General features: G+C 40.6%; 1 protein-coding gene and 1 long non-coding RNA gene across 4 annotated transcripts in view; one reads left to right on the top strand and one right to left on the bottom strand.

The window, feature by feature from the left end:
- Positions 1-678: 678 nt before the first annotated feature.
- On the bottom strand, positions 679-23,995 carry DRD3 (dopamine receptor D3). Of its 2 annotated transcripts, XM_083437190.1 has the most exons (8): positions 23,558-23,614; positions 23,066-23,145; positions 17,386-17,679; positions 8,572-8,684; positions 6,578-6,720; positions 6,063-6,253; positions 4,048-4,390; positions 679-3,601 (listed from the first exon to the last, which is right to left on the bottom strand). In XM_083437190.1, the coding sequence occupies exons 3-8, from the start codon at positions 17,665-17,667 to the stop codon at positions 3,405-3,407; spliced, it is 1,269 nt and encodes a 422-aa protein (XP_083293316.1). In that variant the 5' UTR covers positions 17,668-17,679; positions 23,066-23,145; positions 23,558-23,614; the 3' UTR covers positions 679-3,404. The 2 variants fall into 2 exon arrangements, with proteins under 2 accessions (XP_083293316.1, XP_083293315.1); XM_083437189.1 differs by lacking the exon at positions 23,066-23,145 and having other exon boundaries at positions 23,558-23,995.
- LOC310676022 overlaps positions 6,196-24,962 on the top strand; it is a 135,995-nt gene continuing 117,228 nt past the window's right edge. Inside the window, exons 1-3 of one of the 2 annotated variants that reach the window (XR_014510362.1) lie at positions 6,196-6,283; positions 19,802-19,889; positions 22,765-22,833. This is a non-coding gene — a long non-coding RNA (uncharacterized lncRNA). The remainder of the gene's footprint in view (positions 6,284-19,801; positions 19,890-22,764; positions 22,834-24,962) is intronic. The other variant, XR_014510361.1, reaches the window with a different exon arrangement.

Below are 24,962 nucleotides of genomic sequence, written 5' to 3'. Positions count from 1 at the left end.
ATCATAGTTGTCACCTTTCAGATTTGAAAATAAGGGATCAGCAGCCTCACCTGTCCTGGGGACAGTCTACTGGATATCTAACAATCTGGGATAGCAGTGGGAAGCAGCAGGAAACGGCGCTGGAACAAGGAAATTTCCCACCAAAAAAGGGAAGGTTGACAGCTATGGGTAATTAAACTGCCTACAAGACCAATAGTGGGGCCAATGGTCAAGAAGGCAGTTTTTGCATGTGTTGTAGAGAGAAGTGAGGGGCAGATGGGGCTCATCAACCTGGGAAGGTAGCCCATCTAGAAGGAAAACTAATCCTAAACCTCCACTGCCTCGTGGAATATATTTGGGAGATGAAAAGGTTAAGGAGTAAACCCTACACAAATCAGGAATGGAGTCCCTAAGATGGTTGGATAGCAACTCCTGCAGCCAAGCTGGTGCCAAACATATTGCTCTACTTTCCTTTGGGCCATATCAGCAAGGCTGAGAGGGGGGTCTTGTTGTCTGGGAAGCCCAGGATCTCCATACACACTGCCCAGGCTTGTACCCCAAGGAAGAAACGTTGGTGCTGCTAATGCAGCTGTTTGACTTCATACCCGGAGGTGCACTCCATTGTCTCTCGAGACAGATGGATACCAACAACAACAAAAAGTTACTGCCTCTCAAAGATGAATGTCTCATTCCAGTACATCTATTCCAATAACGAAGATGTTTATTCAGGTACTCAGAAATATATGCCTTGAGAAATATATGTCATGAACAGAAATCCAACCAAAATTATCTACACTGTATGTTTGATAAAAAGTCATATGGTAGCAACACAGTTTCAATTTCTGGCTGATCCTTTGCTTTAAGAAAGCTGAATATAAAACTCAATGTAATTGATAGCTTTTCTCCCCAGTTGGCTTGATTTACTGATAAAAATGGTTACACTAAGGGAATGCTGTTGCCCTGTGATTAACAAACAAAACACATTCTGTACTTGAATGACAAGTAAAGCTATGAACTTTCTCTATAATACTGTTATGAGTGTGTGACACTTTTCCATTCCTGGACCCAGGAAGTGTTAGAATTTAATCAAGCCTCCAAAATCCTTAGACCCAATCATGGTTAAAATATAAGGCCAGCTTCCTCATGAGCAGCAAGCAGAAGGTCCTAGATACACCACAGTCTCCGCTATGCCTCATTCCAAAAAGGAAACATGAACCAGGGGCTGTAACCCCCGGAATCTCTTAGCACTCAGAGACTGGGTATATGTGCAGCTATATATCCAAATGTTATAAGAATGAAATCAAATATAACAGGAGACACGTTGGAAAATATACAGTATTAACTTTAAGCTTGGTTCTGTATCTATTTATTAAAAATGGTTAAGGGGTATCTGCTGCCTTCTGTGAATTTAATTTGCTGTCTGGATAGAAAGCATTATTAAAGTTCAAAAACATGGACTGCAATCCAGGATCAGAGCCTTGGTGAATATAAAAAGCATTGCTTGTGTAGAATGTGCAGCTGTTGACCAAGTCCACACCTGCTAGCAAAAGCCCCAACAGTGAATGAGCTGTATTTACATTTTTCTCCATGCCCTTCTTGGACTTGGACTGATCTTCTCACCTGCCCTGCATCTTTTGATGTTATTGTTTGTTAGGCTGTCAAGTCAGCTCCGATTTCTTGAGCTGTTCTGCTGCTTGTCTTTCAAGAGAAGATGTTATGGCCACTCAGGATGCAATTGGCTTAGCTGCTCTGATGTCACAAAGAACCAGGTCAGTCTTGGGCTAGGCAGCTAAGAACTAAGAAGAATTTTAAGAGCTTAGAATTGGCATTCCAAGATCCATGTGATACTTTTGTTAAATTAAATCAGATCTGTGCTTCTCAAATGTCATAAACTTTTTTTGAATTTTGCTGCAGATCCACTGAGCACTTCCAGAACCCTTTCATGGAAACACATACATTTTGTGTTTGTGGGATAAATCCCCCTTTCTAGGCTTTCACACAACAGAATAGCTTTTGTTGAAAAGGTGAATACTTTGCCAGTTTCCCTGAAACCACTTTTTCTCTACAACTCTAAACATGTAGCATACCTGTTTTCAACCTGAAAACTACTACCAATATAATGAAAGTCACCATAACTGGGAAACTCTATTTCAATTGGAACTATATAACGCTAGCATATGGGCTAGCAAATATCCGGAATGCAGCCATGCTCTAGTCTTTCTGAAACACTTACATAGGATAGCACCTTCTTTGACTGGGAAATCTCTTTTCCATCTGTTTCTGCTAATTGGTGGTCTTGCGGAATTCTTGTTTCGCATCATGAACTGGATGTTTTATGAATGTTGTGTTATTAATGTTGTTGGAAGAGGTTTTTAGAAGCTTTGTTAGTTGTTGATATTGTATTTTTGAATCTTTTGTATGAAAACTATCTTTAAGACTTATACTGTGTTTTAAATTATTTATATGCCACCTTTCAGACAAGGAAACAATGTGTTGTGATATTTGTCCAGAGCTTTAAATCTTGAGGCTGCAATCTTTATCAAACACAGCAAAACATACTTCTGATGAAACATGTTAATCCTTGGAAGTACAACTGAAAAACCTGGACTTATTTCCAAGTAAAGTGAATGTTGGAAAGAGTCAATATACAACGACGTTTTAATGTATTAGCGTAAATCTAGAACATTTGTTTTATTTTGTTGTGTGTTGGTAAAGCTGTTCTTTTTACTGTGTCTGGCATTATCTACTATATATATTTCAATTATTTATAGTACTGAAATATAATTACTTACATTTTTAGCTGTTATTTTGGTGTGTGAAACCAGTTAACTCCAAGGAATCCTTGCATGTGTTATACTGGCCAGTGTGATATGTTTAGATAAATAGTAGTGCACAGATCTCAACTTTTTGAACTGTGTGAACTCACATTTGCTTTGTAAGTCACAGTTGGCTATGTGCATCTAATGACTGTGCTATACTTCAAACACTGAGTGCAAACACATCAGATGTTCCTGCTCCTGACCTCTCCTAATAGGAATCTCTTCAGAACTATTCATAGTCAAATATATGCTACTTGGAGGTATCTATGGCAGAAGGAGTCATACAGTTTTTTCCTTTCAAAGTGTCCTACAGGCAGACACAATAATGCTGCATCCTGGAACTGTTCAGACAGTCTCATAATGTGTGCTTCTCATGGACGCAAAACTTTAAAGCAATTTCATGGTTCTTTCTGCACCAGTGTCTAACACAGAACAGATGGATTCTGCTATTGTGAAAAGTATTTCTCATAGTAGCTGCTAAAGAAAAACTGATGCAAAAGTGGGTCCCGTGTTGTTTTTTCCTCACAGTTGGTTGAGAAAATCCACTCAGGTATGTTTATCTGCAGCACCCACATAGTATGTAATGCTTTGTTGCTCTCCGAGTTTTCAGCAATTCAGGATCTTGAGGAAAGCTTTACGGAACTCATTGTTGAAGGTGGTGTAGATGACAGGGTTGAGGGCACTGTTGACATACCCAAGCCATGTGGTAGCACTGTACAACTCTGGGGAGATGTGGCAAGCTTTGCAATGAGTATTCAGTATGTGTGTCAAAAAGAATGGCAGCCAGCAGACTATGAAAGTCCCTAGAATGAGAAAGAAAATGAGATGTCACCATCACTTTGGCCTAGAAGGGCTTTGGCTCAATCTGCCCACCTGAGAGCCAATTCATAGTTCTTTCCATTATTTTCAGGGCATCCTCACACATAACTAAAGAAACATCTTTGAGAGCCTCTTGGCTATTTAGCCACATGGAAATAATGATAAAGGAGGAAAGAAAGTAGAAGGGAAATATTTTAAAGCACAATGTAGATTTACATTGAAACTGCAGGCAACAAGCTTTTAAAGTGTAGTTTTTTAAAAGCACTCTTCCTCTCTGTGGTTCCTCCAACCAAATTTGTAGCCTGTTGCAGCTGCTTTTGTTAAAACAAAAAACAAAACCTCAAACCTGTTATATATGTCTGCCATGTAATATTCAGTTGGGTCCTCATTCTTGCACAGCCAGTTCTTAAAAAGGAGCAAAAATACTTACCAAGAACAATAGCTAGCATTTGTGTGGCTTTCCTTTCTCTGAGCTGTATTGTCCGATGCTGCTGAGATGGTAGCTTCAAAGAGGTTGCTGTTTTGCCATTGTTGAGTTTGCGTACTTCTAAACTTTGTTCCTTGACTTTTGTCCTCACCTTTAGATCAACAACCTCTCTATCCCCTGTACTGGAGATGGAAACTTCGTGGCAGAAACTGCAATATTGCTGCAGTTCTGTGGGTGTCAGGGGCTTCTTCTCAGCAGGCAGCCTTTGACCTGAACTCTTTAGCTGCAAACAACACAAGAGTGCACTGGGAAGCTTCTGGTGCAAAGCTTTCCTTTCTGTATGTTGCTGAAAAACAAGAGGCCAACAAGAATCAGGTTCCACTTAGAAAGATGGGAAGCTGCCTTAGACCAAGCCATAACACTGGTCATTTTAGCATAATATTGTTGACACTGACTAGAAACATCTCTCTAGGGTTTCAGGCAGAAATTTTCCCCAGCCTTATCTGGGACTGATCCTGGGACCTTTGGTATGCAAAACTTGTAGGGTTCCACTGACCTGTTATAAATCTCTCTCTCTCTCTCTCTCTCTCTCTCTCTCTCTCTCTCTCTCTCTCTCTCTGTCTCTGACACCAAAGTGTAATCCGAAGATCACAGGGCAGTTTACAATATAAAGACACAAAAATAGATAGCATAACAAACAAAACCTTATTTATGTCTTGCTTTTTCCTCAAAAGAGCTCAAAGCAGCAGACCCCTTCCCAATTTTATCCTCATAACAACCTGGTGAGGTTACATACAAGAAATTGTGACTGGCCCAAGTTTGTCCAGTGAGCTTCATGGCTGAGTGGGATTTTAAATCTGAATTTCCTCAGTTCTAGTTTGACACTCTAAACCCTCTATTATCACACTATTTGGATGCTAGTTAGTATAAAACTAATATTTAACTTAACCCATAGAGTGTTGCAAATTGTATATGTAATTTCTTCTTCAGGGTAGGGGCAGTATATCTGATATTTTAAATACCCGTGCTTTAAATAATGTGTGTTTCCACTGAAATTAGCAGTTAGAAACTTTATTCATAACAAAAACTAACCACTAAAGTGGATCCATCATCTCTTGTAGCTTTTATTGCCTGAGGCTGCAATTGCTGCAGCAGTCCTGATGACATTCTGTGTTCCCAACAGAGATATTTGATACCTTATTTGATACCTTATGATACCCATTTAGGTCTATGAACCTGAAACTAGTAAATAAAATACTTGTTCCCAAAAGTAAGTAATAAAATTAGCAGTTCAAAGGCAAGTAATTTATTTCACTAGTACTTGTTACCACATAAGTGCATCATTCAAGTAGAGCTGGAAATAGCTGATATGAAGACTAACAGATCCATCATTGCTCATGATTGGTAAATACTTTCAGTTGCCCCTCTGCTAATGCTATGCTCAAATCAGCTTTGCATATTCAAAACCCTGCAAAATTCTTCTGAGCAGATATGCCCGTGTCTTATTGCCCACTGAGCAGGGTGGGGTGGGGAAAAGCATCTGTTCCAACTGAGGGGTGAGTCTGACTAAAACAAATAGCCAGAGAGGAAGAAACTAAGAAACCCTTCCCATTCTTAGAACATGAAAAGAGTGATTCTGGGTCTGACTAAAGGTTTACTAGTATCCTGCCAGAGGCCTATGGAAAGCTCACAAGTAGGACATGAGATTAGGCAGAGAGAATGCATTGCAGAAGGCCAAAAGCAGCCTATGTGGTACCTCCAGGTGGGAACTGTAGTCTTAACAACAGCTGCAAGGAAACAACAGCTGCAGTAGTTTATGGGAGCTGAGCAGACTCCATATGAGGAAGAGGCACAGGAGGTGTAGAAATGAGGCCTACATAGGCCTGTTGCAAGTCGATAGGGCTGTTTCTATTTCACCCCTTATGGGCTCCAGTAGAACCCTACAGGCATACTATATAGAATATGACAGTTAAGGCCCTTTCTAGATAAAGCCTTTTTGTTTGTATGTTGTGTCATACCTGTTGTTTGTAGCAGGTTTTACTGCTGTGGCTGCTTTGTCTGGAGAGAATTCGCTTCCTTTGTCTCTGCCTCAGCACCATATAAATCCGGATGTAGAGCAGCAGGGTCACCAAAAACGGAAGATAAAATGACACCACAGAGGAGTAGATAACAAAGTTGGGATTGGATATGGAACAAATATTTGGATCACCTGAGCGAAAAGACACATAGAAAAGAGGAGGTAGAGTAACTTTCATGCTACATATTTTTGTGTGTGAATAATAAAGGTATGGTTCTTAGAACAAATACAGTATGTTTTTGTTTCTACAAACTAGTAAGATCTAAAAAATGTAGTTTGGAGGCTGAACATTTTTCCAGTAGCCATTTTAATATCTTCCACAGTTGACAGAAGTAGGATGGCTTTTCCAGCTTGTTCTTGGAAAAAGGGGAAGCTCAGTTCTTAAAGCCATAAGCCGTAGGAGGCCCCATGTTTGTGTACAAAGCCTGTGCTTCAAGGTATTGTTACTGTATTTACCTGTGGTGTTGAAGCCAAAGAGAAGAGGGCAGGAAACGGCAAATGCCAACAACCAGACCACTGCTATCATAATGGACACCCTTCGGCAAGAGCTGGGCCCTGTGCTGTACTGATAATGAACAGGCATAACCACTGCAGTGTATCTGCAAAGTGAACCAACTCCAAAGCAAGGGTGAAGAAGACGGAGGAGTTGTTGTACAAGAAATGTAAAGGGAAGGGAATTCAGAAACAGAGGAAGATAAGACAAAGTTGAATTCAAAGTGGAAGAAAGTAAAAGAAGAGATGGGAAAACAGAATAAATACAATGATGCAAAATGGAAGATGAGAAAAGTGAAAAACAATTCAGTAGTAATAGCCAGAGATGAAAAAAGGCAAGCAGTGTGGAAAAGAGATTGGAAAAAAGAATCGGGTAAGTCAGTATCTGTTAATGGTAAGAAGAGGCAGCGAATCAAAGACATAGCCAATCATGACAAGAGATTTCTACAAGCAATGCTTTCTGCACACGTGTGTGTGTGTGTGTGTGTGTGTGTGTGCATGTCAGAGGATGTGGCCATGTGTAATGAAACCCTGACTTTTTTGTTAATGAAAAGCAGCAGCTGGAGGACGTGATTTTGAGTGAAGGTACAATATCTAGAAAAGGGATTATTAATCTTTTCCCATTTGCCTGCTCAAAATCACAATCTGTTTTCCTCCTTTGTACGGTTTCAGCATGGGCAGCACCAGAGGGGGGGGGGGCAAGTTCACCCCCATCAAAGAAGCTCACTCCTCACACTGCTGAACTCCTGTCATTAGCATATACTGTTATTTTTCTTTCAGAGATCTTAACATATGGAATGCAATTGCCCCCCACCCCTGAAATATACTTTGCTCCTTCTGTGCCCCATCCCTTTTTCTGGTGCTGTCACTGAACCCAGTTTCAGTGCATGACTGGGTGGAATAAAAATGGCCAGTGCAGAAATCTTTTGTTCCCCTCCCCACTCCATTTAAATGAGTGTAAAAAAGGTTGAGGCACTATTATATGTGTGTGCATGCAACATATGTATAGGCCTCATTCACACATCATGTTAAGCCAAGCTATGTGTTAACAGGACTGCATGAAATTGTTAGCTCCCAGAGATGAGCTTGCACCCACTTTGCTATCTGCCCCCTGTCTTTTTAGCACAACATGACATGACAGATAAGTCAAGGTTTTTAGGGTGTTGTCCAAGCTGGGGAGGGACGCGAGTGGCGCTGTGGGTTAAACCACAGAGCCTAGGACTTGCCGATCAGAAGGTCGGCAGTTCGAATCCCCGCGACGGGGTGAGCTCCTGTTGCTCGGTCCCTGCTCCTGCCAACCTAGCAGTTCGAAAGCACGTCAAAGTGCAAGTAGATAAATAAGGTAAACGGCGTTTCTGTGCGCTGCTCTGGTTCGCCAGAAGCGGCTTAGTATGCCGGCCACATGACCCAGAAGCTGTACATCAGCTCCCTCGGCCAATAAAGTTAGATGAGCGCCGCAACCCCAGAGTTGGCCACGACTGGACCTAATGGTCAGGAGTCCCCTTACCTTTACCTTTACCAATTTGGGGATTGTGGTTAATGTCTCTTCTCCTTAGCCGTAAAATGTAACCATAGGACCAACCTTAGGTCCAGATTGTGCTTAAGGAGGAGGGAAATCTGGGGTTCATCTAGCACATTTGCATGGTCCTGATATGCCATGATTTACGAACCAGGCCATAGTTTGCTATCACATCTGCTTAACTTTATGGAAACCCTTTATATTCCCCACGTTTACTTTGCTAAAAAAGACACAGATGGGGAATCTAATGTCTGACACATACATAAAAACTATCATATGTGGCACAATTATCTGACGTATTACGTGGCATGCACATATGTGGCACAATTGTTTTTCTGTATAAATCCCTAACATAAAATTCAACCCACTTCCCTGTCTTAGCCCACCTGAGAACCTCCCATTTCTACCACAGCTTACTGTTGTGCTTTTTTGTTCTTACCTGTCAATGCTGATAGCACAGAGATTTAAAATGCTGGCTGTGCACATCATCACGTCCATAGTAACAAATATGTCACAGCAAACACGGCTGAAATTCCAGACTCCTCCCATCACCTAAATATCAACCACAAAATGTCACTATTGCATTGCACTGAATACTAACGCACTGCAGTTGCTCCTTCCCATTAGAACTGTAGAATTGTTTTATATGGACTTGTTCATAGAGGAAAGCTGTGAGGCTCCTAGTATTTAAACCCGTATATCCTAGGGCTTGACAATCAGAAGGTTAGCAGTTCGAATCCCCGTGATGGGGTAAGCTCCCGTTGCTTGGCCCCTGCTCCTGCCAACCTAGCAGTTCGAAAGCATGTCAAAGTGCAAGTAGATAAATAGGTACTGCTCCGGCGGGAAGGTAAACGGCGTTTCTGTGCACTGTTCTGGTTCGCCAGAAGCCAGAAGTCATGCTGGCCACATGACCCGGAAGCTGTACGCCAGCTCCCTCGGCCAATAAAGTGAGATGAGCGCCGCAACCCCAGAGTCGGTCGCAACTGGACCTAATAGTCAGGGGTCCCTTTACCTTTATCCTCTTGCAGTTAGCCCTGCCTTTGAGAATTAAATGCTGCTCTAGTCACAAATCTAGAAAGTGGAGAATGGATGTAGGTATATGTTAACTAGGTTCACCAGGATATATATTTTTTTAATTCCATTACAAAAGAACTGAAGCATCAAACTCTGCAAATAATCATTCAAGTTCATGCTTGCCAGGTTCGGGGAAATCAACACCGAGGGTTAAACTAGACATGACACTAAATGCGCCATTAGGAACTTTGCCAGTCTCCCCGCCTGCCCCAGCTCCCTCCCTTACTTAATAGTAGGGGCAGAAAACCTATTTTCATTGAGGTTGCAGTGCACGGAGAGGTAAAATTTAGCTGATTCAGCAGCTGTGTTCGTTCAATTATTCATGGTCTATTTACCCAGTCTACGTTACTGTAATACATTGTGTGTGGAATCTCAAAAGCGTTCAAAAACTAACAGGTGCAAAATGCAACAGCTAGATTATTACACGGGGCCAACTACAGAGAGCATGTAATGCTAATCCAAAAAACCCCCTAAAACTTCACAGGTTGTCAGTTTGTTTTGGGGCACAATTCAAAGTTTTGGTATTGGTCTTTAAATTACCATGACCTGGGTATCGAAAAGACCATCTTTTCCCTCATGAACCTGCCCACCAATTAAGATCTGTTCTGGAGGCTTTTGTTGTTGTTTCCCCCCACCTCCTGGGCTCTGAAAGGATACTGAAAAGAAGGCCTCTTCAGCAGTGGCACCCAAACAGTGGCACTCGGTCCCTGGATATATTTGGAACCAGAGAACTTATTAGGCCAGTATTTTTCAAAAAATTTTTTTGCACAGGCTGCCTGAGAATTAATTAGCCATGGAGGCTTTCCTCAGTGTCCCACCATTGGAACTTGATCCCCCATGGAAATGTGAGGCCAGGCCTTCTTGTCTGTGGTTGCATCCTGGCTTTTAAATTCCCTGCTCCGTGATATTTGGCTGGCTCCTATGTTGGTAACCTTTCGTTAAAAGTATGGCTGCTCAAGCGAGCATTATGAATTGTTTTCATGTGTACTTTTATGGTTCATTTTGTATTGGCTATTTTGCTGAATTTTTGTTATCCACCTTGAGATCTTGAAAAAAGTAGGATATCAATAGTTTTTTTTTAAAAAAAAAATAGAATAAAAAGTCTGGTGCCTTCTTCACCAACTTTTAGACAATGGATAAAGGCCATGCTGTTCTCTTAGGCTTAATGGCTTTTTATGATATCTGTCTCCTTTTAATTGCCTGATCTGCTATTATTTTTAATTGAGTTGTTTGTCTTTTCATTTTTATTGTGGTTTCTCATCTGCTGTTTTACTGTTTTGTTGTAAGCCAGAAAATAGCTTATCTCCTGAGTTTACGTCAATAAAACTCAGAAACGGGAGGAGGTAGGAGTCCAACAGTGTTTATCGCAAAGCAATAGGTTATAGTCGGATCGTTCCGCAAAACTGCAACCCTGCCCGGTGGTTCAGGCAGCAGTATTTATAAAATTTCAAACAAAACATTTCAATTTTCACCAATCATATACATCATTACCTCATTTCATGTTTAAAACACATGTGCAACAAGCACTGGCAATTTAATAATAATTAATAATAATAATTTATTATTTGTACCCCACCCATCTGGCTGGATTTTCCCAGCCACTCTGGGCGGCTTCCAACAAAGATTAAAAATACATTAAAATGTCACACATTAAAAACTTCTTAGTATTTTTTATTGCATTTTAATTTGTTTTATTGTTAGCCGCCCTGCAGCATGACAGGGTAAACATACCTCAAAAAAGAAGGCAAGCCCATATTAAATATATGAAATTATCAATGCTGTATGAAACCGCTAAACCACAGTTGTTCTCTGGTCTGCTGTGGGCTGTATGAGGGAGCAAGGGAAAATACCTCTGCTTGTTCTGGCCGGCCATGTACTGCATAATATTTAGAAATTGACTTCATGTGTTTCTGCATACGTTCCAACAGGTTTTATTTAGCCAGGCCTAGTCAAGCAGCCATGATAGATTCTGGTAGGCCTCAAGTCAAATAATTATTTTACACCATAGTCTACTTAGAGATCACTTCCTTGTGTTCTTCTTATGCTATGTATATGACTATGCACTCTATCAAGGTAGGCTCTGTAAATTCTTCCCACTCTCTTTGCGCCCCAAGTAGTTATTTGGTATTGCTAGCTTCATAAACTTGTGATTTTCTTGGGTTGCTGATTTCCTTCCTTCCTTCCAAACCTTTTGCTAGGGGGTGTCTCACAGCAGAGAAACTTCACAAAGAAAGACCGCTCTTAATTTTCCATTAACCCACCATGAAATATGGATGGTCCCTTTCTCAGATGCTTTTATTTCAATCCACTTTTTTCATTAATTGCTGTGTCTTACTGACATTTTTGCTGCTCATTTTAAAGGGGTGCAATGGTAGACTCACATAAATGATTTTATGTGAAATAAGGCTATATTTATGTGAGGACACCTGTCCTGAAAGGCAGGATATAAATCTTTTGAATAAGGCTGGCAGGGTGCTGGCCTTCTCTTGCCTCTTAAATACGCTATCTGCCTTGTGAAATTGGAAGCTGTGAGAGAGGATACCACTGAAAAGGCTTCTCTAGATCATGGTGATATTTACCTCAGTATTGTGCATGAGAAGCCATTCAGCATGTAGCACTCAGACCGAAAGAGTGTTCCTTAGCTGAGAAAAGACCTAATTAAAGGCAATTTAAACTACAAAATGCTAGTAAAAACCATGGGAGTTGTGCTTGCTTTAAGGTCTGTGGAAGTGCCAAAATGAGAGATCACTTTGCCTGTTACTGATTTTTCAATAGTAATAAAAACACTAAATGCTAATGAGTGGCTGAAACAGGCAGCATCTGTTCAGCTGCCCTTCATAATTCTATAGCCCTAGGTTTGATTTACTCATCATTATTCATTATTGTTCTGTTTCATGCACACTTTCCAACAGAGAGGCACAAGGCTGTTATTAGGCAGAGAGAGATTTGTTGCAGATGCACATAAAAAGGTCTGAAATTTCCTGTTTTGATATATATACAACAAAAGTCCAGACTTTTTTTTTTTTTTTGCATCCAAACAGCATTGGATAGGCAAATACTACAATTTAGTCTCTTGTGTGCACACCTCTATTTCTAGGACACGAAATGTATAACATTCAGTCGAATAATAAATGAAACATGTTAAAATGAAGAAAAAATGCCATCAAAAGCAATTAAAACCAAACCTTTTTAAAAAAACACAATTTCTAATAAAACATTTTGAATCTACTGCATAAGTTGGTCTTTTGGAACACTTATTCAAAAGCACTACATTAGAATCTGTCATGCAAGAGCTGTATTTTAAATTCAGCCAATTTGTGTGCAAGGTGGGATTATCCAAAAAGCTTAAATGTAAATAATCTAATTTTAATTTTTGCAAATCTAATTTTGTTGCCACAAAAAGATACACACCTTCAAAACGCACAGCTAATGCATACATCTATTTAGGCTGCAATCTTATACCCATTAACCTGGGAGTAAGCTCCACTGAGTATCCACAGTAGTGTCCGCAATAGTGACCAGAGGAGGAATGACCACTGGGATAACCGTAGAGAGAAGAAACACCATGGTGCAACTGGGCGCCTTCATCTGTCCCAGCTACAAGAAAGGATGTCTCTCCCATATTGGTCTCTACAGCCACAGCAAGCACTGTAACTCTCTAACGGTTTGATTCCCCCACTAAAAAAAGAAAAGAAAAGAAAAGAAAAGAAAAGTGCACATTCCTCCATTGTCTCCTGAGACAGATGGAGGCATACCAACTGGCTCCACTGAACTCGAGTGGACTACTTCGAGTAGACATTTATAGGTTTGTGCTGTCTATTGCTTGTAACATAAAGCAACATAGGTAGAACTAGTGTGTTGTACAGAAATATAGGTGTTCCTGAGAATTAGTCACCTGTCATCTGAAACATTGAGGGGCAGTGTCCATCTATTTTCCCTGAATGGCCTAAGAACATGAGAAGAGCCCTGCTAGATCAGATCAAAGGCCCATTGACCCCACCATCCTGCCAAGCAAATGCCTACAGCAGACCTTCAAACGGGACCTAAGCACGATAGCATTCTGCCCACTTGCATTTCCAGGTAACTAGTAGATAGAGGCATCTCTGTTTGAGGGTAGCCTGTTCAGATTTCAGTGAATGCAACCTTGCCAACAAAGGACCCTATAGTTAAAGCTTTGGTTTTCCCGGTAGTGATGTATGGAAGTGAGAGCTGGACCATAAAGAAGGCTGATTGCCAAAGAATTGATGCTTTTGAATTATGGTGCTGGAGGAGACTCTTGAGAGTCCCACAGACTGCAAGAAGATCAAACCTATCCATTCTTAAGGAAATCAGCACTGAGAGCTCACTGGAAAGACAGATCCTGAAGCTGAGGCTCCAATACTTTGGCCACCTCATGAGAAGAGAAGACTCCCTGGAACAGACCCTGATGCTGGGAAAAATGGAGGGCAGAAGGAGAAGGGGACAACAGAGGACGAGATGGTTGGACAGTGTTCTCGAAGCTACCAGCATGAGTTTGACCAAACTGCAGGAGGCAGTGGAAGACAGGAGTGCCTGGCATGCTCTGGTCCATGGGGTCACGAAGAGTCGGACACGACTAAACGACTAAACAACAACAACAACAGTGGTTAGGGCGAGACTAAAGTGGGGGACCCCGGTTTAAATCCCTTTCAGCCATGAAGTTTGTCGAATAGCTATAGGCCATTCACTATCTCTCTTGTCTAACAAGCTTCACAGCTGTGGTGAAAAGAAGAGGGTAGAGCCATTATGAGTACCTTGAAGGAAGTGTGTGATACAGTGCAATGAATAAACAAATGAAGAATGCAAGTATAAACCAGGAACCCACCAGATTTTAAAAGAATGGGCAGAAATCCATTCTTATTTACATCAATGCAGGTTTCAGCAATTCCACTGAAGCCAATACAATTACTGACAGCTGAAAATCAGATTAGAGACCTAATTTATTTTTTCATTATCTCAGCTATTTTTGCCTTCATTATATATAATTATTTTAATGGAATTTACTTCCATGAAAGTGTGTTTAGGATTGTATCCCAAGGCATTCAGCTATATCTTCCTAAAACAGATACTTTTAATGGACTGAGCACTCTACCTAAATCTCTTCAGAAAGCAGTTAGTCAGTGCATCATTGAAAAGAGAAATGCTTGATCTGTTACTGAGTGAAGAGTGATATTGCCAAATGATAGAAGCTCCAAACCATTGTGCAGCAGTAGTAAGTGGAAATCCACTTAATTTGTTTGCCTCCATTTGTTTTCAGCTCTGCATTGTCAGAGATGTATTGCCTAGAGGTATGGTAGGCACCTATGGAAATGGTGTTGTGCTGGTTGGTAGAAACATAACTATTTGCAGGGACATTCCTGAGCACTGATTTTTAGTACTATGGTTTCACCCAGTTGGTTCAATATGACCAACATATCCTGGGTTATGTTGGTCATATAGATATTTCCTCAGGCTGCATAAGAAACCAACCTCATTAGGTGTACTAAGGATAAAATCTGTGGGAAAGGCACATGTTGGTGAAGAATCCAAAGTGGATTGCTGCCTGGCATCCGTAGTGTTGAAAGCAAGGAAGGCCTGCAATTAGGTCTTAGTAGCCTGGCGTGCTCTGGTCCATGGGGTCACGAAGAGTTGGACACGACTAAACGACTAAACAACAACAACAGCTCAACAAAGTAACATATTTTTTAAAAAACAGTTAGCTTAATTCAAATGTATGTCAGCCCTTTTCATTTTTAGCCTATACCACATTTAGGAAAATGCATACCAGTAACCAGGTTTTATAGGGACGCGGGTGGCTCTGTGGGTTAAACCACAGAGCCTAGGACTTGCCGATCAGAAGGTCGGTGGTTCGAATCCCCGTGATGGGGTGAGCTCCTGTTGCTCGGTCCCTGCTCCTGCCAACTTAGCAGTTTGAAAGCACGTCAAAGTGCAAGTAGATAAATAGGTACTGCTCCGGCGGGAAGGTAAGCGGCGTTTCCATGTGCTGCTCTGGTTTGCCAGAAGCAGCTTAGTCATGCTGGCCACATGACCTGGAAGCTGTACACCGGCTTCCTCGGCCAGTAAAGCGAGATGAGCGCCGCAACCCCAGAGTCGGCCACGACTGGACCTAATGGTCAGGGGGTCCCTTTACCTTTACCTTTAACCAGGTTTGAGTCATTCACAGCAGAACTACCAGATACATAGAATTAGCTGGGACCCTTGAACACTTAATTGATAGGAAGATTGGCTTAATCAACTTTCTTTTAGCTTTGAAACATGAGATTTGTTATATATGCCATATTTGAAAGAGTGGCATTTATTCCATGAGATAAATTACAGAAAGGTTATTTTTACAGCCATAATAGGTTTTTATTTTATTTTTTAAGTGATGAATCCCACAGCGATATTATTATCTCATCTGGGAGAACTGGCAGACCATTTGACACCTTGACTGCCCCCAGAAGCGTTCTACGGATTGCTATATGAAATGCTTCCTTTTTGTAGGTGCAGCCAAGCATGGTTGTCATCCGAGATCCTTAACCGTTATTCACCCCTACTTAAAATGGACTAATTAGGATTATTCTTAAAACAAATCAGATTTATCACGTGAGTATTGCAGGTGCGGATAACATGGCAAAACTGCATGGTTCACTGTTTTAACTATTGTCTTACGACCCTGAGTTCTCTGGACAAATACTTTCCATCTCCATCCGTTGTCAGCCACATACATTAATGAATGCATGGGTGCTATTCTCTTGGCTTCTAGGGCAGAATATGCTACTTAATGGGCTGGAAAATTCATGGTCTGGAGAAAAGCTATTGGCAATTAGCTGAAGACATTTTCATCAAGGGCATGTGGACAAGTGATGTCAAATACACCTTTCAAGAAGGAACATCAGTATTCCAGCTGGGTATTCTTGCCTTTGCCATCCAAAGCATAATTCTGTCACCCCAGTCCCATAAATGCAAGTGATGTGTTGAGGCATATATTTGTAAGAGGAACTGTTTTTCCAAGTGCAGAAAAGTCTGCACTGTGGGAGGGCAATAGCTCTGTAGTACGTGTGGCATACGTGATTTATTTATTTATGTCACCTTAGCCTCTAAAATTAATTAAAAACCCATCTTAAAATCAGCTAGCAAGAAGCAGCGCAGCAACAAAATATCTGAATTATTTTATTGCACAGAATGTCTGTGAGCACTGAGATTGCAGTGTAGGTGGTGCTTCTGTTCAGATTGTGTCTATATTAGTATTTTCTGTCCCCTTCTTGGATCATATAATTCCAGATCTGTGGACAGGATGGGACTATTGGTATCTATTTAAAGAAAGTGTTCATTAATAAACAGTTAAAAGTTTGTAAACTCAACTCTGTTAAAATTATATGTTTCTACACCAACAATGCATAGAAATGAAAATGCACATGAATATTTGTGCTTAGCAGCACAAATCTAACAATTGATACTCCTCTGTTATTCACTTTTTCCGCAAGACCTGGGCTACATTTTACTTTTATGATTAAGTTATAAAACTAGAAGAAGCAGAGAACACTCGGAGTCCATCACATGTGTACAACAAAGAGGTTCCTCATGCTGTTTTTGTAAAATACGTAAGGTACTTGGGTTGAAACAGTGACCTAGCCATAACTGAATGTCCGCCTTTTCTGGTAATTTACCAGTTCAAGGTATCATCAAGTTAGGTCCCAGAACCCTCTTTGTTGGATCAGTTTGGGCCCATGTGATAACCTGCAGAATAATACAATAATTGCACAATTTAAGGGTGGAGGAAGAAACAATATAGACCATGGGTAGGCAAACTAAGGCTTGGAGGCCGGGGCCAGCCCAGTCTCCTTCTAAATTCGGCCCGCGGATGGTCCGGGAATCAGTGTTTTTATACATGAGTGGAATGTGTGCTTTTATTTAGAATGCATCTCTGGGTTATTTGTGGTGCATAGGAATTTGTTCATATTCCACCCCTCCCCAAAAATAGTCCGGTGTCCCACAAGGTTTGAGGGACAGTGGACTGGCTCCCTGCTGAAAAAGTTTGCTGACCCCTGATATAGACCATAGCTGTGGATGTTTACTGTTTTGTATAGTTCTAAATGGATGACAAAATTTGAGAGTATATTAATCATGCACAAATACTAAAAGAAAAGCCATAGGACTGGCAAGCCTAAAGTATACTGACCTCTAGGTATACTACCCATGGCATCACCAAAGTGGCCACAAGCAGGTCTGCTACCGCCAGGCTCACCACAAGGTAGTTGGTGGTAGTTTGCAGGCTACGTTCCCTCAACACTGCCAGGCAGACTAGGACATTCCCAAAAATGATGGCCAAGATCAAGATGCAGTACCAGAGGGCATAGTAGGCATGAGACTGTGGTGATACAGGTTCTGTGGAGTTATCCTGCCAGTATGGGGCTGATACTGTAGAATTGGGATTGCTAGTGATTCTGAAGGGTGTCATCATGGGATGGAAGATCTGAAAAAGAAAGACACTGGATGAACATTGGTGTGGTGCACCAAGAACAGAGAATCTGTTTATATTTTCATACCACTGTCCAAATTATGCCACTGACTATAAGTGAAACCCTACAAGTCATTCATTTGTAACATTGCCCAATGCCAATGAAATACAATCTGGGGGGAAATGATAGTTGTTTAACAGTGCCAGGAAAAGCATTGGGGTGCTTTAGATGAAATTTATGGTTCTGTACTCACTAGGTTCCAAAGTATTTTGCTTTTTGAGTTCCTACTCTTCCTTTCTCTAACATCCACCCAATACAAAGGAAATGGAAAAAGGGTGGTCACATTCAACACCAACATTCCTGTGCAGATTGTATTTTCAGTGTGTCTTACCACCCCAGATATACTTTTCACATACCAGCCACAAAGAACCACAATCACCATCATACCCAAGTGATCATGTGGGGAAGGTGAAAGCACACAGTAGATGAACCATTTTTGCTCCTTTCTACAAACTCTGAGGCCTGGAGCAAACAGTTGCTGGCAATGTTATAACTGGCCATGGGATATTTACTTAGGGAGTCCAGCAGGTTGCTCAGTGCCTACCGGAGATCAGTGCCCTGGGCAACTGTACAATTTTTCATACAACTACCTTTCAGTGCCATGCAGTGGTATAATGTGAGGAACCTGATCTTCCTGAAAGAACCATGTGGAATTCACATTGAAAAATTAATCTGTGGGCATTAAGATTGATATGGGTGATGTTACCACCTTTGCTTTAGCAAAAACTGTCACATGTTCCTCATTAGCTGTTCATTCCCAACAATGATTTGCTGAGAAACCAGTCTCCTTTACTGCGCTGGGTCCCATAAAGTCAAACTTAGTTCCGGACTGAACTACAATTAAAATCGACTACTTGCTGCTTTTTCTTCAGGGAATTTAAATTTAAAGTTCTGACAAAAAAACTACTTGATTATTAGCATTCCTACACAGTGCTGAGTAGTTTCCAAGTAGAGAAAGAGGCCCAGTTCCTGCACCATTGAACTCGCCTGATACAATCCTAGTCCAAAGTGGAATACAGCAGGAGGCACACTGCAGGGTGTTCAAAGTCTCTCATTCCCAATCAACCTCTGATGGTTCTCTGAAACCTATTATGCTCCATTTAGCTTTGATATGACTTTTCCAGAGGTACTGATGCTATTCTTAGTGACTCCGTCTCAAGACAATTCCACAAAATAGACGGCCTCTCTGGAACTTTGCATCAGAATTCCATAGAACTTTTATGATGAGCATCGGCTGAAATTGGGTCATTACATTGAGTCTCTTGGCTATATAACACTAGTCCAGGGACCTATCTGCACTGTGCAGCATGCAACATGCAGATTTGGCCATTCTTGTTACTTTTTGTGGTAATCCAGAAGGGTATCTGGTCTTTACTGCACCAGTGATGATATCAGTGATGTACATGGAAGCCTTGGGGCATGTCTAGCATGACAATGTGGGACATGAGTTGGATCCATACAGAGCCCAATACAGAATACATGTGTCCCAGTAGAAGCCATAGCCATTGCAAAATCCTGACTTTCTGAGTGCGTATGTAATTCAGCTGCAATTCAATCAGATTACTGCAGTGCATTATAAGTGGGTTTGCCTTTGAAGGCAGCTGGTGCAGAATTTGGTGGCCAGAGTGTAGATGGGAAGGAGAAGGTCTGATCATATAATATTAATCCTGGCCTGACTGCATTGGCTGCCAAGTCATTTCTGGGCTCAAGTCAAATTCCTGATTTTGACCTGTATAGCCTTAGTTGCCTCAGGACACAAGTATCTTATGGACTGCCTCTCTCTGCACAAACCTACCTGGCCCCAGAGTCTATCCTCTGGTGCCTTTCTTTGTGTTGGGCCTTCACAGTGGTGACTCCCTGACTGTGGAGTGCTCCCACTGGCACCATCATTATCACCTTTCAGGCACCAGGCAAAGATGTTACTGTCAACCCACTATCAAGCAGATACTTTTCAGATATAGCAAGTTGAGCTTTTACTGTATGAGTAAGACTACTGTGGCAATGCTATTTGGCCTTTTTCTGGGCAATCTCAAGATACAAGCCAATGAATCCCTTTCTCACAATTTTTCCCTCCAGGGCATGAATGATACACATGGACTTCAGAGCGTGAAGGAAGCTTAACCTGCTTGTGCCTGTCTAGTCCCTGTTCTGGGGAAAATTACAGGTAATTGGATATATTTCCTCTTGGCAACATAGAATATAATTGAACTAGAATCCTTTGTCCCAGTTGGTGAGGCACGTTTGACAACAATAAGAAGTCAAACCTTTAGTGTCATAGGCCCAGTCCTGAGGAACACCCTTCCAATGGAAATTCAGTGGGCACCTTCTGTGCCAACTTTTAAACACCTGCTGAAAACTTTTCTATACTGCCAGGGTTATGCAGGTAGTTAGAAGTACACCCCCCATAATGTTCTACTGATGCTTGCTTTTAATTTATTTTTGTTTTTAACTTGCTTTTAACATTTTGTGATTTTATTGTTTGGTTTTATGTTTTTCTGCTGCTGCAACCTGCTGTGATATATTTTTATGATACAGTGGTATATAAATATTTATTTATAAATAAATAAAAATACAGCTTATTTTTATATGATGTCCCCTGGGCAGAAGGCTTAAGGACAGGGTGTTGAGATATTCTAGGTTAGGGATTGCCCATATGGACATTGAAGAAGAGCTTGAATAATGCATCCCTCGAAGCCAAGCCTTTTGCTTGCTCAAGCTTAAGGAATGCAGGACTTTTCTTTGGGGAGGTTCAGCATGATGGTAGCAATGCTTGTGGTTTGGGGAAAATCCTTCTTTAGAGAGAGAAAAATGTGGGCTGATGTGTGCAGGTTTATGGAGCGTTATTTCAGGGGTCATTTCTTTCTTTTTTAAATGAATTTTTATTAAAGATTTTCTTGATTTACAAAGGTATGTGCAATGTCTCTCTCTCATATTCCCCCTCCCCATGTAACTTTTATTTTTTATATAAAAATTGGTTTCATTTGTTGAGACATTAGGAAGAAGAGGGGGAAAGAGGTGGACGGGGGGAAAGATGAGTGGGGGTCGGGATCGGGTGGTGATGTTTCTATTTTACTTAATATATGTGGGGTTTTGTGTCAGCGTTGCTTGTGCAGGTTCTCTGCTGTTCACTTGTGTTCCTTTGGTGGTAAGAGAGGTTGGGGTTGGCCTAGGGTGTGGCTGTTCATTTGTGGTTGGCTGTGGTGGTCTTTGTTTTCATGTGTGAGTGGGGTGGGTGGGTGTTTAGGATCTGGTTAGCCATATTGGTATGCTGTTGGTGGATTTTTGTCATTGTCTTGTTGGGCTGTGTATGTGATAAAGGGGTGAAGGCGTCTTCTTCTATTTGTCCCCATATTAGTTTAAGTTTATTGGTTAATTTTTCTAGTAAGGCTGTTTCCCATACTATTTGGTACCACTGGTTCATGCTTATTCCTTCAGGGATCATTTCTAAAAAAATATTTAATATTCTTTAATCACGAATGCTGGATTGGAGATGCTTCAAACACATTCAGAAAAAAATAACAGCTTCCTTAACTTCATACAAGTTTGGAGTTAGGCTAAATGTTGAGCCTAAGCCTGTGATTTTATGATGGGATTTTTGCAGAAAAGCAGATCACTAAAATAGTCAAATCACTTCCTTAGGTAAGTAACCTGTTCAGTATCTGCTTTGTAATACAAACTGGGCAATGGGTTGTCCCAGAAACCAATTACCTAAAGGTGGCATGCCATTCCTCGCCAACCTCTGGCTAGAGGTGTTGTCATTAGTGTGTGTGTATGTGTGAAAGAGAATTAAAATAAACTGGAACTGGAAAGACATGGGGGCCTAATTTGCTCTCTAAGAGAATTCAGAGCTATGACTTTGGTGCCGTACTCAATACTTAATGGGGGAGCAAGATCTGCTGGAGTGTTGATGCTGTAAGCCTTGCATCGCATGCTGCACTTGAATATATGTGTAGATAAACTGTATGTCATAGAAACACCGTATGTCTCAAATGTCTCAAATGCCCTTAATTCCAAGGAAACTCAATTTATGCACTGGGACCCCTGAAACATTTCACCACTCAGAGATTGGGGGTTGCATAACTATCTTAAGTCATTTGAGTTTGCTGCTAATGTTTTCTTCCTTGCTGCAATCTTATTATAGGCTGCACTTTTGTATATCTCCTGATCTGTTATAATGGTTTTAGTTTGAAGGACACAGCACAATACAAGAGAATGGGCTGTATAACTTTTTATATTGCTTTTACTTCCACATTTCTAAGATTTGATTCACATACATTCTTATATATCTATTGAAATCTCATCACTTGGTGTACACAGCTGAATATATTAACAGTCTCCACTGACCATGTTTGTTAGGCATGATATGAAAACTCAGTTTAGTGGTTGGACTGTGTTGAGTATTTTCAGACATGGAAGTCAACACCTGACATTGCAATAATCAATTTTCCTTTCACTGTGCTTAAATATGCATGTGTAGCCTGATCTTTGACTGAAATGGCTTGTCAAAATAGTAGTCTGAAACAACACATAAGGCTTATTCTGGTTTCTGCTTACAGTGCAAACCTCAAATGAAATTCTCAATTATTCACACTATGTAAGATTCTGCTGTGAGCTCTGTTCATTGAAACAACCGTGTGCCCGATGCACTTTATAGCAACCAGCCTTGACATCAAAAGTAATTACTGAGTGACAATGGCTGTAATCATATTCCCAGTTATCAGGTATCATTTCCATTTGCTGGTTCCAAAAACAATCAATAGAACCCAAAGTGATTCCAAATGTGTTTTTATTGGATAACTGTGCCAAATGAGAGCAAGCTTCAGAACTAAAAACTTAGTGGTACAACTTAGTGGTACAAATTAAAAGCTTACTAACCTTCATCATTATAATCACAATCATTTGGGATAATATCTGTATTTTTCTGAAACTCCCCTATTTTCTTTTCCACCGTTAATAGGTCATTCTCAATCTACTTCACCTATTCTCTTTTCTAACTCCATTTTAATCACTTTCATTCTTTTACTTCCTTTCAATTACAGAAGTTTGTGCATCTATTTCAAGGGCAAAACTCCGATGGAAATAGCAGAATCAAAGCAATTTTCTCAAAGGTCAGTGTTTTAGGTCATGTGAGATTATATATACAGCTTGAAAAATGTGTGTGGGCACATATACATGTGTACATGCATGTATGCACATGTGTATGCACACATACAAATGCATCCTCAAGTCTGCGTTTGCTCATTTCAACATTCTGGTACACTAGATATTCAAATCCCTCAAATTATTTTAATTACAGCACCGACCTTAAAACAATAGCACCATTCTTTCAATATGACTTACTTTGTTGGAGCAGGGCTTTCTTCTTAGAAAACTTACTTTTAATATATACAGGACTTTCAAATCGACAGCCTTTCTAACTGCTGCATTGAAGTGAAGGGGCACAAAACAAAATTATCTCAGGATTGTCAAGAGCTACTTTGCCAGTTATAGCAAGCGACAAACATCAACCTCCTTTCCACACACCTTTTAAAAAAGTCTTACAGAGGGAGGAGAGCATTTAAAATTAACAATCTTTACTAGATTATGAAAGAGAAAATATTAAAAAGAACAAGCTCTCTCTATCCTGTCCTCCAGGTGATAATGCACAGAATACAACCCCCCTCCTTGAACCATAGGTAGTTTACAGCCTTGACAGGTATATTCTTCTTCTTATGCATATGGGTTTTCTTTCAGGCTGTTAGGTTTTTTAAAAGATTTGCAAAGAGCATAGGTTAAAAGCAGGAAATCTTACAAGACAGAACTAAAGTTCAAAAGAGGAAAACAATAACTTACCCTCGTCTGTCTGATTCAGCTCTGGAAGGATATAGAGAACATGTTAGATTCCTGTGGCTCTGCAGCCATATGCCCCAGGGGACTCAAACTTTGCCCTTCCCGAGACATTGCAACTATGTAAGAATACAAGAAAAAAATATTCCACTTTGGACCTGATTTATATCCATATATTTCCCATATGGCTTTCTGAAGATCTCAAAGACCAGCTGCTTGGTGTCTCTGTCCTTGGTGCTGATAGAATAAGCTGCTCTCTCTCCCTACCTCCTCTCCCCCCCCCCTTCATATTCCAGTTCTACAGCATCACCTCTCTGCCTTTCCTCTAACTTTATCAGCCTCTCTTACATACTGCTTGCTTTTCCTGCCAGTCTGTGCCTCTCAGATATCTTGGAAGCTGAAGCTGAATGTCTGTCGCCTTTGTCTTATTCATGCTATCCATGTGTTGACAATTTCAAAATCCATTAGGTGGAATGTCATGCAGAATACAAATTCAAAACATTAAGTGTTCTTGGAGGTGGGGGGAATAGTTAAAGTGAGGAGTAGTCTACTGAATGAACAATAGGTTTGGTTTTCACAGACTGCTTGGGACCACAGACTAAAATCATACTAAGGTAGGCTCAGGTGTGAATCCAATGAAGATGCTGAACTCATATGAATTCTGAATCAGTTCTTCATGCTTACCAAGCACGATTCAGATTATTTCCCATGGTGTTTTAAAGGGAGATGGCCTCACCGAGAAAAAGGCTATCTGTAAAATCTTAACAACTGTTGAGGCCAGAGATTTAATATTAATGATGATGTGTGGTAGAGCATGTAGTTTGCATGTGAACGGTTCCAGGTTCAATCCCCAGCATCTCCAGGTATGGCTAGGAAATATTCCTGCCTAAAATGCTGGATAACTATTCACAGGCAATATGAGCCAGATGGACCGATAGTCTAGATCGGTATAAGGTAGCATCCTATGGAGCACTTAATAATAACAATAACAATAAGCCTTACCTGTGAATGCAAGACAGTTGTTTCTTATCTGAATGTTAGACTATAATTTCATATGGCTATATTATTCATTCATTCACTGTACATTCAAAATATAACTTTAGGATGATCTGATTGAAGAATTTGCTTTTAAATTTCAGAACACTTTATGAAAGAGCAAAGACCTGCTGAAAAATTTATTTCCATGATTAAATTGCATGTGATACTTCACCCTACATGTAGCCTCATACCAGCACACTATGGCCTTTATGGATATGTGTGTGTGTGTAGATAACACAACCATCAAGCTCTAACCCAAGGTGCTGATTACATAACATCTAATCCCCATGTAATGTGATGGGGGGATAGTTTTGCTCAGGGGATTGCAGACCCATCATACCATTCACTTTTCATTTTAAAATATGAATCTATG

The sequence above is a fragment of the Podarcis tiliguerta genome (assembly GCF_965153285.1).
Source record: "Podarcis tiliguerta genome assembly, chromosome: 4".
NCBI classification, from domain to species: domain Eukaryota; kingdom Metazoa; phylum Chordata; class Lepidosauria; order Squamata; family Lacertidae; genus Podarcis; species Podarcis tiliguerta.
This window is presented reverse-complemented; position numbering and strand designations above follow the sequence as displayed.